The following is an 18,936-nucleotide window of genomic DNA, read 5'->3' on the forward strand; positions in this document are numbered from 1 at the left end:
TATGATAAAACGGTATACAAGACGTATGATGACATGTTATACCAGACGTATGATGACACGGTATACCAGACGTATGATGACACGGTATACCAGACGTATGATGATATGGTACACCAGACGTATGATGACACGGTATACCAGACGTATGATGACATGGTATACCAGACGTATGATGACATCGTATACCAGATTTATGATGACACGGTATATCAGACGTATGATGACACGGTATACAAGACGTATGATGACATGTTATACCAGGAAAAAGATGATGACATGGTATACCAGATTTATGATGACACGGTATACAAGACGTATGATGACGTTATACCAGACGTATGATGACAAGGTATATCAGACGTATGATGACGCGGTTTACCAGACGTATGATGACATGGTATATCAGACGTATGATGACACGGTATACCAGACGTATGATGACATGTTATACCAGACGAATGATGACACGGTATACCAGACGTATGATGACACGGTATACCAGACGTATGATGACATGTTATACCAGTCGAATGATGACATGTTATACCAGACGTATGATGACACGGTATACAAGATTTATGATAACACGGTATACAAGACGTATGATGAGATGGTATACCAGACGTATGATGAGATGGTATACAAGACGTATGATGGCATGCTATACCAGACGTATGATGACACGGAATACCAGACGTATGATGACACGGTATACCAGACGTATGATGACATGGTATACCAGACGTATGATGACATGGTATAACAGACGTATGATGACACGGTATACCAGACGTATGATGACAAGGTATATCAGACGTATGATGACACGGTATACCAGACGTATGATGACACGTATACCAGACGCATGATGACAAGGTATACCAGACGTATGATGATATGGTATACCAGACGTTTGATGACATGGTATACCAGGCGTATGATAGCACGGTATATCAGATGTATGATGACACGGTATACAAGACGTATGATGACACGTTATATCAGACGTATGATGACATGGTATACCAGACGTATGATGACATGGTATACCAGACGTATGATGACACGGTATACCAGACGTATGATGACATTGTATACCAGATGTATGATGACGCGGTATACCAGACGTATGATGACATGGTATACCAGACGTATGATGACATGGTATACCACACGTATGATGACACGGTATACCAGACGTATGATGACATTGTATACCAGATGTATGATGACGCGGTATACCAGATGTATGATGACGCGGTATACCAGACGTATGATGACATGGTATACCAGACGTATGATGACATGGTATACCAGATGTATGATGACACGGTATATCAGACGAATGATGACATGTTATACCAGACGTATGTTGACTCGGTATACCAGACGTATGATGATATGGTATACCAGACGTTTGATGACATGGTATAGCAGACGTATGATAGCACGGTATATCAGATGTATGTTGACTCGGTATACCAGACGTATGATGATATGGTATACCAGCCGTTTGATGACATGGTATACCAGACGTATGATGACATGCTATACCAGACGTATGATGACACGGTATACCAGACGTATGATGACATGATTTACCAGACCTGTGGTAAACCAGACCGTTGGTGACATGGCATAACAGATCATTGGTGAAATGTGATACCAGACGTAGGAATACTTGGGAATCAAGACAAGTGATAACATGGGTTACCAGACGTTTGACGACAAGAAATAACAGATGAATGATAGCATGAGATGCCAGAAAAAAGGTTGCACGGGATATAACACCTAACCTAGATAATGTCATGGGATATGAAATCTAAGATGACATGTGATATCAGATAACTTACAACGAGCTATACAAAAGTCAATTATGCCGCTATACGTTACAAAAGTGACTACATTTTATAAAACAGACCATATACTGACGGATACAGTACTAGAGGTAAGGCGAGTACAATGGCAGTGTATGCAAGTAATTAAAACAAGAGGCCCCGAGGACTTGCACCGCTCACCACGGTATTTCAGTAATCATAGCAAAATACTCTGATATAAGCTATATAACATAATTGTTTGGGTTGTCTCTATCAACAATGGATCAAACCAAGCGTTGACTAAATCCTGTCATTCTTAGATTGGAAAGATTTTGAAAAATATTTTGCTATATTTTCCCTATTGGTCCCCCCAGTGAGGCCTCAGAGAAGCAACATTTCTCATGTATACAGTATTGAATCTCCTTCGGTCAATAATGCTCAAGGGTAAATTTCATAAAAAATCCATTCAGTCGTTCATAGCTAACAGCGGTTTAGATGAATTACGTTTTTTGTCGCAATTTGCATCGCCCCTCTGGCCTCAGGATAACTAAACTTTCTTTTTATACAAAAAGTATATCTTCAAATGCTATGTTCAGGACAAGAAGTGATCTAAAGGATTTGTCTACGTTTCTATATTTCCCCCTTTGGCCCAGCCCCTGTCGGCCCCGAGAGATCCAAACATCCCATTTGTACAAAATGGATCTTTGCCAAATAATACCTCAGATAAAATTTCATCAAAATCAATTCAGTCATTTAGAACAAGTAGCGATTTAAATGATGAGAATCTAGTTTACTTATTTGGTCCCGCACCACGGACAACAACGAAATTAATTTGCCACTCGGATCAGGTAAGTAAAGACATACAAAATTCTTGATAGCTAGGATAACACACATTATTACTACATAATACAGACAGTTTCTCATTTAACCAGATTTAGTTAATGTTCATGTATAATATTAGTCTCTGTAAGCGACTCCACACTTACGATTGTAACACAGCAGCAGTTCCGCCTCCTCATCCTCGTATATATCAAGAGCTGATACCAGTTTTACCTATGGAAAAATTTTGTTAAATGTATATATGTATATATCGTTCACGTATGTGACAACCATGCATTCCTCCTCTAATCAAATTTTCGCTTAATCAAAATTAGCGAAAGGAAAAAAGGGAGAAAAAATGCACTATAAAGTCATGGTTTTATTATATCACACATTGCCACAATTTACCGAAATACGACTTTGAAGCTGCATTTGGTAGTACCTAATCTAACGGGCTTTGTACACAAGGGAAATTATGTGTTACCTTATTTGGTAGTACATTATCTTACGGGCTTTGTACACAAGGAACTGATGTGTTACCTTTTTTGGTAGTACATAATCTAACGGGTTATGTACACAAGGAACTCATGTGTTACCTTATTTGGTAGTACATCATCTAACGGGTTTGTACACAAGGGAAATTATGTGTTACCTTATTTGATAGTACAACGGGCTTTGTACACAAGGGAAATTATGTGTTACCTTATTTGGTAGTACAACGGGCTTTGTACAGAAAGAAATGGCTTGTTACCTTATTTGGCAGAACATAATCTAACGTGCTATGTACAAAAGGAACTGATGTGTTACCTTATTTGGTAGTACAGAATCTACCGGCCTTTGTACAGAAGGAAATTATGTGTAACCTTATTTGATAGTACAACGGGCTTTGTACAGAAGGGAATTATGTGTTTCCTTATTTGGTAGTACATTATCTAACGGGTTATGTACACAAGGGAAATTATGTGTTACCTTATTTGGTAGTACATAATCTAACGACCTTTGTACACAAGGAACTGATGTGTTACCTTATTTGGTAGTACATAATCTAACGTGCTTTGTAAACAAGGAACTGATGTTTTACCTTATTTGGTAGTACATTATCTAACGGGCTTTGTACAGAAAGAAATGACTTGTTACCTTATTTGGTAGAACATAATCTAACGTGCTATGTACAAAAGGAACTGATGTGTTACCTTATTTGGTAGTACAGAATCTAACGGGCTTTGTAAACAAGGAACTGATGTTTTACCTTATTTGGTAGTACATAATCTACCGGCCTTTGTACAGAAGGAAATTATGTGTTACCTTATTTGGTAGTACATAATCTAACGACCTTTGTACACAAGGAACTGATGTGTTACCTTGTTTGGTAGTACAGAATCTAACGGGCTTTGTACACAAGGAACTAATGTGCTACCTTATTTGGTAGTACATAATATAACGGCCTTTGTACACAAGGAACTAATGTGTTACCTTATTTGCTTCGACATGGTACAACTGCAACGTATCACCATTCTTTTCATTGATCAGGTCAAAATGATTTTTATAACCCACACATATCTGGTTGTCTTCCTTATTTCCGTCTATCAGAGTGATTATCGTTGGCAGGTCATCCGTGTGTAGTTCCTATGTGAGAAGGGAGGATTGCAAGCAATACTAGTGCATATTTCACAATGCTCCTTACATATCAGGGTATTCATTACAAAGGACATTTTTATATACAAGACTCGACCAGCATAACTTAAAAAGTAAAGAGTAGTATAATAAAATGTCATACGAAATGAAAAGAGACAATATACCATCGACACATACAAAGCTACGCTCATCTTCGTCATGAGTGGCAGTATACTAACGACCCTTGCAAAGTTGAATCTATCTTTGTCATAAGTTACAGAATACTACCGACCCTTACAAAGGTGAATATATTTTTGTCATAAGTGACAGTTTATTACCGACCCTTACAAAGGTGAATATTACCGACCATTACAAAGGTGAATATATCTTTGTCATAAGTTACAGAATACTACCGACCCTTACAAAGGTGAATATTACCGACCATTACAAAGGTGAATATATCTTTGTCATAAGTTACAGAATACTACCGACCCTTACAAAGGTGAATATATCTTTGTCATAAGTGACACTATACTACCGACCATTACAAAGGTGAATATATCTTTGTCATGAGTGACAAAATACTACTGAACCCTACAAAGATGAATATATCTTTATCATGAGTGACATAATACTACCGACCCTTAGAAAGGTGATCTATCTTTGTCACAAGTGAAGTATACTACCAATCCGTACAAAACTTACTATTGGTGTCAGTGACTGTATGCTCCGACATTAAAAAACTGAATTAATATTTGCAATAAGTGACAGTATTATACACACCCGTACAAAGCTAAATCCATCTGCTATTTCGAAATCCACAGTTGGACACCAGGCAGACCAGGCGGCGGAGTGTTTCCACGTGAATAACAGTAAACGTCTCTGAACCGCTACTACCATACGAAGGTGGCTAGTTCCAGGTCTGCTTAAGGCGTAAATATGGCAACCTGTCGTCAAACATTCATGTAAGTTAGAATACTTTACAAACCGAGCACCGATACCATGGCGATTATCTAAGAACAGGTCCAAACGCTTAACACGGGTTATGTAAAAAAAAAAAAAAAAAAGGAGAAATAAAAAAAGAAAAAAACCGACAACAATTGCATTAGGACCTGCTGCTACACCACTCAATCTGACAAATGACATGAAATATCTCGTACTACTTACCCTTGGTTCTGTCAAGCCTGTGGTCACGACAGTCTAGTCTGGTCCGAACAGTGTGTTCGTTATATTCGCCCTCAAAATCCAGAAGTCTAAAGACATGCACCTTGCTGTCTTTACCTGTTACAACATCACAGAGCAGTAGACACAATAAGACGAAACATCTAACATTCCAAAAGAGTTATACAAATTACAGATATATTATGGAAACATCAGGGGAGGGGGCTGTGTAATGTCGGTGTACCTTATTGTTATACAATACACAAAGTACTGATATATTATGGAAACATCAGGGGAGGGGGCTGTGTAATGTCGGTGTACCTTATTGTTATACAATACACAAAGTACTGATATATTATGGAAACATCAGGGGAGGGGGCTGTGTAATGTCGGTGTACCTTATTGTTATACAATAGACAAAGTACTGATATATTATGGAAACATCAGGGGAGGGGGCTGTGTAATGTCGGTGTACCTTATTGTTATACATTAGACAAAGTACTGATATATTATGGAAACATCAGGGGAGGGGGCTGTGTAATGTCGGTGTACCTTATTGTTATACATTAGACAAAGTACTGATATCTTATCATGATGCCCTTCAGAAGAGGGGGATGTGTAATGGCGGATGTACATTAGGGTTAGTGTTATACATTAGACAAAGTACTGATATCTTATCATGGTACCATCAGGAGAGGGGGCTGTGTAATGGCGGATGTACATTAGGGTGAGGATTATGCATCAAGCAAATTGTTTTAAACTAAAAACCATATACTTTGGAAAGTTAAATTTTTGCTGGGGTTATTTCCCTTTATCCATTTAATATTTTTTGTCGCCATTAGCTTTTCGTTCTTAAAGTTCTACTTTCGTCCAGTACCCGCGAGCCATTTCAACAGGTCAGCTATATACTAGGTAATATATTCTCGTTTATAGCTTTATTTTATCGATTTTAATCTTTAATTTCTTGCTTTTGGCTATAGGAAGCTCCTGAGTTTCTGTAAACGTCGGATTTAGGCATCATCCTGTTCGGCACGGCTTTGATCAGGATTTTGCCATCTCTAATGCAAGTGCAATGGAAATTTGGGAAACTATTGAAAGTGTTGCGTTTGATCATATGGTCATTATCAGGCAGTGTGCAGCTTCAATGCGAATAATATGGTTCTTGGGTTATAATGGAATGTATGCGTCTGCTCGTAGTTATCGGTGTTTGCTGCTTCACGGCAAATTCTTGAGTTCTTGGGTAATCAATTAAAGTAATGATTTTTGATCCCCGTTATTCTAAAGATGCTGTTGTTAAATATGATGTTAAGGATGAAAAAAGTAATGTAATATACACTGTGGTACCCCATACTCCAACTCATTCTTGAGGCATGTCCTTGTTGATATCTTACACAAAACAAGGACATATTTACTTATATTCAACAGTGTGTTAATAAATATAATAACTTTTTATCTATTCTTTATAATTCAATCATCTACATGCTATGAATTAAGTACCTTACCTTTTTCACTTCTTAGTACCAGGAGGCCATGCGCCTCTACAATAGTCAGTTGTTTGACAAAAACTGTTTTATCAAATATTGTCCGAGGCGGTAGGCCCTCTGGAAAGAGACATTGGATTTTTATTATTCATACAGTGTAACCGTATTGATACGCACGTACAAAACCTAAATATTGTCTTTAACATTTACCAAGTTGTCCAAGTATGTTGATAACATGGATGTTGTAAAATGTGTAATTTTCACAAAAGTTTGTCCACCTCAAACGATTGATTCATTTGTAACTTCTATTTAGTAACGTATGTAAACTATTACTATTCAATTACAGTTGCAATGACCTAACAGCATTGACAACTATGACCTGGAAATTTAGATACACGAGGACTTTAGATCAGTGTCTGTCAATGAAATTTCGCCAAGCTAGTTAATATACAAATTTCTAAATAACTAAAAAATTTTGTAATGAGTGAATGGATTTGTAATTCAAGTGTGTTGATTATCAATTAACTTTTTCCATTCGACTGGTTGAATCGGTATTTTTCATTTTTTTTTTAAATGCACGGAACCACCAGACTAAAATACGGTACATACATTTATCATTCTCACATTTTCTCATATTTTACCATACCTTCTAGCACCACAGTTCCTGCATCCGTCGCGAGCACCAGTTTGTCTCCTATCAACAGCAATACATCAGCATCATAAACAATGAAACATATCCCTCGTTCCGTGTAAACACATTACTAGTGATGTTTAACATACAAACACCACAATGAATATGATGTTTAACATACAAACACCACAATGAATATGATGTTTAATATACAAACACCACAATGAATATGATTTTTAACATACAAACACCGCAATGAATATGATGTTTAACATACAAACACCACAATGAATATGATGTTTAACATACCAACACCACAATGAATATGATGTTTAGTATACAAACACCACAATGAATATGGTGTTTAACATACAAACACCACAATGAATAGGATGTTTAGTATACAAACACCACGATGAATATGATGTTTAATATAAGGCTTTCCCCATTATCCACCACAATTAATATGTTTAGTATACAGACATTTCCCATCAACCAACATAATAAATATAATGTTAAATATATAGACTTTCCCAAACAACCATCACAATTAATATTTTCTTTACCATACAAACTTTCTACATCAACAAACACAATTAATATGATGTTAAACATACAGAAATTCCGCATCGACCACTACAATTTTTATAATGTTTTACATACAAACTTTCAGAAGTCAGCACCAAAATGAATATGAAGTTGATCATTCAGACTTTCCCCGTCAACCAAAACAATTAAATTTGATGTTTAGTATACAGGCTTCCTCCATCAAACATTGAAAAAGACATGATGTTTAAGAATCAACCACCACCAATAATACGTTTAACATCCAATCACCACAATTAATATGATGTTAAGCACACAGACTTTCCCCATCAACCAACATAATAAATTTGATGTTAAACATAGACACTTTCATCATCAATCACAACAATTAAGATGATGTTTAACAAACATACATTCTCTTTACAAATCCACAGTGAATATGATGTTTATAACAGACTTTCCCAAACATCCGCCACAGTGAATATGATGTTTCCCCTAAAATACCAGAATGAGTATGCTGTTTAATATTCAAACTTTCCAATTAATCATCACAATGAACATGATATTTTACATACACATTTATTACATCAATCACCAAATTGGATATTATAGAATATGTGTTGTGCAGACTTCCCCATCAATTACCACAATATATGTGATATTTTATATACACATTTACCCAATCAATTACCATAATATATGTGATGTTTTATTATACACATTTACCCCATCGATTACCACAATATATGTGATGTTTTATATACACATTAAACCCATCAATTACCACAATATATGTGATGTTTTATATACACATTTACCTCATCAATTACCATAATATATGTGATATTTTATATACTGTACACATTAAACCCACCCATTACCACAATATATGTGATGTTTTATATACACATTTACCTCATCAATTACCACAATATATGTGATGTTTTATATACACATTTACCCCATCAATTACCATAATATATGTGATGTTTTATATACACATTAAACCCATCAATAACCACAATATATGTGATATTTTATACACACATAAAACCCATCCATTACCATAATATATGTGATGTTTTATATACACATTAAACCCATCCATTACCACAATATATGTGATATTTTATATACACTTTTACCTCATCAATTACCACAATATATGTGATGTTTTATATACACATTTACCCCATCAATTACCACAAAAAATGTGATGTTTTATATACACATTTACCTCATCAATTACCACAATATATGTGATGTTTTATATACACATTTACCCCATCAATTACCACAATATATATGATGTTTTATATACACATTAAACCCATCAATTGCCACAATATATGTGATGTTTTATATACACATAAAACCCATCCATTACCACAATATATGTGATATTTTATATACATATTAAACTCATCAATTACCACAATAGATGTGATGTTTTATATACACATTTACCCCATCAATAACCCAATATATGTGATGTTTTATTTACACATTTACTCCATCAATTACCATTATATATATGATGTTTTATCTACACATAAACCCATCCATTACCACAATATATGTGATGCTTTATATACACATTAAGTCCATTCATTACCACAATATATGTGATGTGTTATATACACATTTACCCCATCAATTACCACAATGTATGTGATGTTTTATATACACATTTACCCCATCAATTACCACAATATATGTGATATTTTATATACACATTAAACCCATCAATTACCACAATATATGTGATGTTTTATAAACACATTTACCTCATCAATTACCACAAAAAATGTGATATTTTATATACACATAAAACCCATCCATTACCATAATATATGTGATGTTTTATATACACATTTACCCCATCAATTACCACAATGTATGTGATGTTTTATATACACATTAAACCCATCAATTACCACAATATATGTGATATTTTATATACATATCAACCCATCCATTACCACAATATATGTGATGTTTTATATACACATTAAACCCATCAATTACCACAATATATGTGATATTTTATATACATATTAAACCCATTCATTACCACAATATATGTGATATTTTATATACACATTAACCCATCCATTACCACAATATATGTGAGATTTTATATACATATTAAACCAATTCATTACCACAATATATGTGATGTTTTATATACACATTAACCCATCCATTACCACAATATATGTGATATTTTATATACATATTAAACCCATTCATTACCACAATGTATGTGATGTTTTATATACACATTAAACCCATTCATTACCGCGATATATGTGATGTTTTATATACACATTAAACCCATTCATTACCGCGATATATGTGATGTTTTATATACACATAAAACCCATCCATTACCACAATATATGTGATGTTTTATATACACATTAAACCCATTCATTACCGCGATATATGTGATGTTTTATATACACATTTACCCCATCCATTACCACAATATATGTGATATTTTATATACTCATTAACCCATCCATTACCGCGATATATGTGATGTTTTATATACACATAAAACCCATCCATTACCACAATATATGTGATGTTTTATATACACATTAACCCATCCATTACCACAATATATGTGATATTTTATATACACATTAAACCCATTCATTACCGCGATATATGTGATGTTTTATATACACATTAAACCCATTCATTACCACAATATATGTGATGTTTTATATACAGACTTACCACATGAGCCTTCACAATAGATAATTATATTTTATATACAAACTTACCACATGAGCCTTCACAATATATAATTATATTTTATATACAAACTTACCCCATGAGTCACCACAATATATATGATGCTGGAAATCCATATGTATTTCTTGTGGCTCCCATGGCTGTAGCAATAAAAGGTAGAGTGCATTAGTATTGGAAGAACTTAGCAAAGGCATTTACTTGTATGAAGAACGGAAACTACGTTTCGGACATAACCATTTAATTAATTGGATATCACATTTCGTTGGTGTCTTACCCGTAATATAAAACTTGGTTGAATTATACTTCAACTTAAAATGTTAATGAAGAGATATAGATGAAAACAAAAATCATGAAAATAATAAGGAAACTTATATCTACGAGTGTAGGGCATAAGGAGACCTATTAATACAGGTCTCTAACTTTCAAATTTACAAAATGGTGGATTATAGATTTGATTATAAGTGCATTTTATTCTCTGGTTTTTCCTTTCGTCCTGTTTTAAAATATGTCATCAAGCGATTAATGACCAAACATTCACAAATAATATGCAGTTTACTCGAAAAAAAGTAAAAAACAAAAAAACCCACTAAGTCTGAAGAAAACACATGCACTTTTTATATTCTGCTGATCAGATTATTAAAATTCCCTTCTACTCCAAAGTCCATGTTCACCAATCAACTTCTATATTACATGACTAACTTCCTCTGATTTCAGGATACAATAGATGACGGCACGGAATTGATCACTTGCAATGTACAAGCTTTTCAAAAGTATCTAAAAGTTGTTTTCATATATCCGAATCATAGATACAATGGGCTATTGATTACGCTTTCCATCCTCGAATTTGGAAGGACACGACAATAAGTTGAGGTTCTCATAGTAAATAAATATCTTCATTACTAACACATCATGACATGTGTTGATACTGAAGAGTTAACTTAAGGTCGTTTACCACATGTATTATGTTAACACCCCTTGATCTTTAAAGATCCACTGTCTTAGGCTCCTTGGCTCTTCCATTTTGGTGTAAAGCTCATTTCTGCCACATTTTTCCAAGCTTACTTTGAATACTGCCTTGAACGGCAATGTTAACAATTTAACCTTCTTGTTTTTATAATAGGAGTATAATATGAAATTTACGATGCACCCATCTCCTCCTCAAATCCTTGTTAGGGACCAATTACTCGTTTACCTAATGCGATGCGTCTTGTTCAAAGTATATGTAAGTCCATATTTGGACAAACCTGCTTATATCTTAGCATAAATTATAACTCCACGTTAACGTGTCCACGTTGTACCCTTATATGGAAGATGGGATACAAAAATTAAAATTCAACAGTTTAAAAACCTGTACTAAGTTTTAAAACGAATTTAATCATTTAGATTTAAATAGGACCAAAAGAGCTTTAATGGTCACATTTAATCATTTTTGACACCGTTCTTCTAACCACAGGGGGCATTTAGGACCAATATGTATTTACTGTCGAACTTCCATCTGATATAGATAAATCTACTCAAGTTTGATTTAAGAATAAGTACAAGTAGCAATTAAGCAATAGATTACTTCACATAGTGTTAGATATTCTTTTTATTACATTTTATAGCAAAATATACAGAGGAAGCTTAATCTCCCCCAGAGTTAATTGTGGTCCCCTGTCAATGACTCACAAAAGTACGCCAAATCGCGACGTTGTATATTCTATCTTGAATTGTGACTTATAATATGCCGGAGAAAATCGTATTTTCCCCCATTGTCGCTCGTAAGTAGTGTTCTGATTGATCACTTGTGAACAATATCTCCCGAGGCAGAGTTTGAAATACGGGGATCATGAATTCACAATTCTGGTGAACATCTGGAGACATTTTCATCTATGAAGAACATTTATTTTTTTTGTCATGACAGGACAGATCAGTTCTAATTTCGGACAGTTTTCCTTTTTGGGCCCTTCAAAGTTCCAGGCCCGAGGGATTCACGATTTGGGGTTTACCTTTGACCTTATTCTTTTGCCCTTATAGTTCCACAGAAATGGGTTGAGAAGAATATCAAAAGTGTAAATGTTTACTGACGGAAGACGCAGGACGGCCATTGTGCGATGGACGATGCACACCGACGAGCAAAAGTCGATTACAATTCGACTCATGTGACCTAACAAAAAGAAGACAAACAAATCAATGCTTTAAACATCAAAGAAAATACCTCTCTTTTGAGGATCCCAGTTGTTATCAAACTCGTCGGAGCATCTCCTTTAATGATAGTTTTGAGTTTAAGAGTCTGAAAATATGTGTACAAAAAGACATATTTACTATAGAGTACCTATGAATGAAAGCAGAAAATCAATAAATAAATAAATGATTAATGTAAACCAAACCTAGCTATTGTCTAAATATATTGTCTTGTCAACAAACTGTCTTACTGACGTTACACATTGTCTTACTGACGTTACACACTGTCTCACTGACGTTACACACTGTCTTACTGACGTTACACACTGTCTCACTGACGTTACACACTGTCTTACTGACGTTACATACTATCTTACTGACGTTACACACTGTCTTACTGACGTTACACACTGTCTCACTGACGTTACACACTGTCTTACTGACGTTACACACTGTCTTACTGACGTTACACACTGTCTCACTGACGTTACACACTGTCTTACTGACGTTACATGTTGTCTTATTGACGTTACATACTGTCTTACTGACGTTTCACACTGTCGTACTTACGCTACACATTGTCCCATTGACGTTACATGTTGTCTTACTGACGTTACATACTGTCTTACTGACGTTTCACACTGTCGTACTGACGCTACACATTGTCCCACTGACGTTACACATTGTCTTACTGACGTTACTCACTGTCTTACTAACGTTACATACTATCTTACTGACGTTGCACATTGTCCTACTGACGTTACACACTGTCTTAATAACGTTAGACACTGTATTACTGACGTAACACATTGTCCTACTGACGTTACACACTGTCTTACTGACGTTACACACTGTCTTACTGACATAACACATTGTCCTACTGACGTTACACACTGTCTTAATGACGTTACACACTGTCTTACTGACGTTACACACTGTATTACTGACGTTACACTCTTTCTTACTGACGTTACACGTTGTCGTACTGACGTTACAAACTGTCTTACTGACGTTACATACTGTCTTACTGACGTTACACACTGTCTTACTGACGTTACATGTTGTCTTATTGACGTTACATACTGTCTTACTGACGTTTCACACTGTCGTACTTACGCTACACATTGTCCCATTGACGTTACATGTTGTCTTACTGACGTTACATACTGTCTTACTGACGTTACACACTGTCTTATTGACGTTACACATTGTCTTACTGACGTTACACACTGTCTTACTGACGTTACACTTGGATGACTGACGTTACACATTGGATGACTAACGTTACACATTGGATGACTAACGTTACACATTGGATGACTGACGTTACACATTAGATGACTAACGATACACATTGGATGACTAACGTTACACATTGGATGACTAATGTTACACATTGGATGACCAACGTTACACATTGGATGACTAACGTTACACATTGGATGACTGACGATACACATTAGATGACTAACGATACACATTGGTTGACTAACGTTACAAATTAGATGACTAACTTTACACATTGGATGACTAACGTTACACATTGGATGACTAACGTTAGACATTGGATGATTGACGTTACACATTGGATGACTAACGTTACACATTAGATGACTGACGTTACACATCGGATGACTAACGTTAGACATTGGATGACTGACGTTACACATAAGATGACTAACGTTACACATTGGATGACTAACGTTACAAATTAGATGACTTATGTTACACATTAGATGACCAACGTTACACATCGGATGGCTAACGTTACACATTGGATGACTAACGTTACACATTGGATGACTAACGTTACACATTGGATGACTAACGTTAGACATTGAATAACTAACGTTACACATTGGATGATTAACGTTAAACATTGGATGACTAACGTTACACATTGGATGGCTAACGTTACACATTGAATGACTAACGTTACACATTGGATGATTAACGTTACACATTGGATGATAAACGTTACACATTGGATGACTAACGTTACACATTGAATGAGTGACGTTACACATTGGATGATTAATGTTACACATTGGATGACGAACGTTACACATTAGATGACTGACGTTACACATTAGATGACTAACGTTACACATTGGATGACTGACGTTACACATTAGATGACTAACGATACACATTGGATGACTAACGTTACACATTGGATGACTAATGTTACACATTGGATGACCAACGTTACACATTGGATGACTAACGTTACACATTGGATGACTGACGATACACATTAGATGACTAACGATACACATTGGTTGACTAACGTTACAAATTAGATGACTAACTTTACACATTGGATGACTAACGTTACACATTGGATGACTAACGTTAGACATTGGATGATTGACGTTACACATTGGATGACTAACGTTACACATTAGATGACTGACGTTACACATCGGATGACTAACGTTAGACATTGGATGACTGACGTTACACATAAGATGACTAACGTTACACATTGGATGACTAACGTTACAAATTAGATGACTTATGTTACACATTAGATGACTAACGTTACACATCGGATGGCTAACGTTACACATTGGATGACTAACGTTACACATTGGATGACTAACGTTACACATTGGATGACTAACGTTAGACATTGAATAACTAACGTTACACATTGGATGATTAACGTTAAACATTGGATGACTAACGTTACACATTGGATGGCTAACGTTACACATTGAATGACTAACGTTACACATTGGATGATTAACGTTACACATTGGATGATAAACGTTACACATTGGATGACTAACGTTACACATTGAATGAGTGACGTTACACATTGGATGATTAATGTTACACATTGGATGACGAACGTTACACATTAGATGACTGACGTTACACATTAGATGACTAACGTTACACATTAGATGACTAACGTTACATATTGGATGTGTGACGTAACACATTAGATGACTAACGTTACACATTGGATGACTGACGTTACACATTAGATGACTAACGTTACACATTAGATGACTAACGTTACACACTGGATGACTGACGTTACACATTGGATGACTGACGTTACACATCGGATGATTAACGTTACACATTGGATGACTGACGTTACACATTGGATGACTAACGTTACACACTGGATGACTAACGTTACACATTGGATGACTAACGTTACACATTGGATGACTAATGTTACACATTGGATGATTGACGTTACACATTGGATGACTAACGTTACACATTAGATGACTGACGTTACACATTGGATGACTAACGTTACACATTAGATGACTGACGTTACACATTAGATGACTAACGTTACACATTGGATGACTAACGTTACACATTGGATGACTGACGTTACACATTAGATGACTAACGTTACACATTAGATGACTAACTTTACACATTGGATGACTAACGTTACTAATTAGATGACTGACGTAACACATTGGATGACTAACGTAACACATTAGATGACTAACGTTACACATTGGATGACTAACGTTACACATTGGATGACTAACGTTACACATTGGATGACTAACGTTACACATTGGATGACTAACGTTACACATTGGATGACTAACGTTACACATTGGATGACTAACTTTACACATTAGATGACTAACGTTACTAATTAGATGACTGACGTAACACATTAGATGACTAACGTTACACATTAGATGACTAACGTTACACATTGGATGACTAACGTTACACATTGGATGACTGACGTTACACATTAGATGACTAACGTTACACATTAGATGACTAACTTTACACATTAGATGACTAACGTTACTAATTAGATGACTGACGTAACACATCGGATGTTTAACGTAACACATTAGATGACTAACGTTACACATTGGATGACCAACGTTACACATTGGATGACTAACGTTACACATTGGATGACTAACGTTACACATTGGATGACTAACTTTACACATTAGATGACTAACGTTACTAATTAGATGACTGACGTAACACATTGGATGACTAACGTAACACATTGGATGACTAACGTTACACATTTGATGACTAACGTTACACATTGGATGACTGACGTTATACATTAGATGACTAACGTTACACATTGGATGACTAACGTAACACATTAGATGACTAACGTTACACATTGGATGACTAACGTTACACATTGGATGACTGACGTTACACATTAGATGACTAACGTTACACATTGGATGACTAACGTTAAACATTGGATGACTAACGTTACACATTAGATGACTGACGTAACACATTGGATGACTAACGTAACACATTAGATGACTAACGTTACACATTGGATGACTGACGTTATACATTCGGTGATTAACCTTACACATTGGATGACTAACGTTAAACATTGGATGACTAACTTTACACATTGGATGACTAACGTTAAACATTGAATAACTAACGTTACACATTGGATGACTAACCTTACACATTTGATGACTAACGTTACCCATTGGATGATTAACGTTACACATTGGATGATTAATGTTACACATTGAATGACTAACGTTACACATTTGATGACTAACATTACGCATTGGATGATTAATGTTACACATTGAATGACTAACGTAACATATTGGATGACTAACGTTACACATTGGATGACTAATGTTACACATTCGATGATTAACGTTACACATTGGATGACTAACGTTACACATTAGATGACTAACGTTACACATTGGATGACTGACGTTACACATCGGATGATTAATGTTACACATTGGATGATTGACATTACACATTGTCCTACTCCCAGTTCTCACTCTCATACAGATTTTACTGACATAACATGCTGTGAATCCACACTCTCCTTCTGCTGACCTTATACAATATTGACATAGTACACTGCCCTTCTGATCTAAGACACTGTTCTATTTACCTTACCATCCTACAGACTTCTACATGCTGCCCTACTGACATTACACTATATCCTACTTACGCAACACAAACGCCTAATGACTTACGAGTTGTCCTTCAACATTACAAACTCTTTTATTGACTTCATACTTTGTCCTTCTGAAACCATACACTATCCTACTGACGTAACACACTGCCGAAATGACTCAATACTGTTTATACTTTCTTCACACGCTATCCTGCTGATATCATACGCTGTCATAGTGACCTTACAAACTGTTTTATTGATTCTAAGCATTACATCAAGTGTTAATACTTACTTGTCCAATTCTGACAAATTCGACCCGTCGCGCGTCCTCTTTGTGGCGGGTACTGTGTGTGTCCTGTATGACGTCACTAAATGCTCTCCTGTATAACTGGATATAATTAATAAGGTCTTCATTATATTTACATTTGATTTGATAGTTGACGTATACAAACGTACTGTACATTTTATGTTATACCTAATACGACCTACATCATGGTGTTTATGTCAAGAGTTGTCGAGCACGCGTTATCAATGGTACCCAGAATACATTATATCAAATATATTAAATGGGCAAGACTCACCACGACTCACAGAGTGTCCTGATGTGATGTTTTGGCAAGATATACCAGGTCTCACAGAACTTTCAGATATGTAACCTGCGTCATATTCATCGGGATTCACAGAATTTAATGATATTTTTATGTGTCAGACCAATCAAGGACTCGCAGATCTAATCAATTTATTAAACCATTAAGACTTCCAGGTAATCACGCCACTTAAGTAAACCATTACGACTACCAGGTCATCCCACCCCTTTGGTTAACCATATAAACGCCAAGGTTATCCCGCCACTTTGATTAACCATTAAGACAACCAGGTAATTCCGCCCCTTTGGTTAACCATTAAGACAACCAGGTAATTCCGCCGCTTTGGTGACCATTAAGACAACCAGGTAATTCCGCCCTTTTGGTTAACCATTATGAAGATTTGGTTATCCCGCCCCTTTGATTAACCATT

General features: G+C 35.6%; 1 protein-coding gene across 1 annotated transcript in view; it reads right to left on the reverse strand.

Annotated features, from left to right (window-relative positions):
- The window catches only part of LOC117344096 (GTPase-activating Rap/Ran-GAP domain-like protein 3), a 135,525-nt gene that overhangs the window by 31,961 nt on the left and 84,628 nt on the right, over window positions 1-18,936 (reverse strand). The window contains exons 15-23 of the mRNA XM_033906748.1: window positions 18,212-18,307; window positions 13,033-13,107; window positions 10,912-10,975; window positions 7,539-7,586; window positions 6,914-7,012; window positions 5,418-5,531; window positions 5,034-5,197; window positions 4,110-4,262; window positions 2,804-2,870 (exon numbers count right to left, since the gene is read on the reverse strand). Coding sequence (XP_033762639.1) covers window positions 2,804-2,870; window positions 4,110-4,262; window positions 5,034-5,197; window positions 5,418-5,531; window positions 6,914-7,012; window positions 7,539-7,586; window positions 10,912-10,975; window positions 13,033-13,107; window positions 18,212-18,307 — 880 coding nt within the window. The remainder of the gene's footprint in view (window positions 1-2,803; window positions 2,871-4,109; window positions 4,263-5,033; window positions 5,198-5,417; window positions 5,532-6,913; window positions 7,013-7,538; window positions 7,587-10,911; window positions 10,976-13,032; window positions 13,108-18,211; window positions 18,308-18,936) is intronic.

This window comes from Pecten maximus, chromosome 2 (assembly GCF_902652985.1).
Source record: "Pecten maximus chromosome 2, xPecMax1.1, whole genome shotgun sequence".
NCBI lineage: Eukaryota > Metazoa > Mollusca > Bivalvia > Pectinida > Pectinidae > Pecten > Pecten maximus.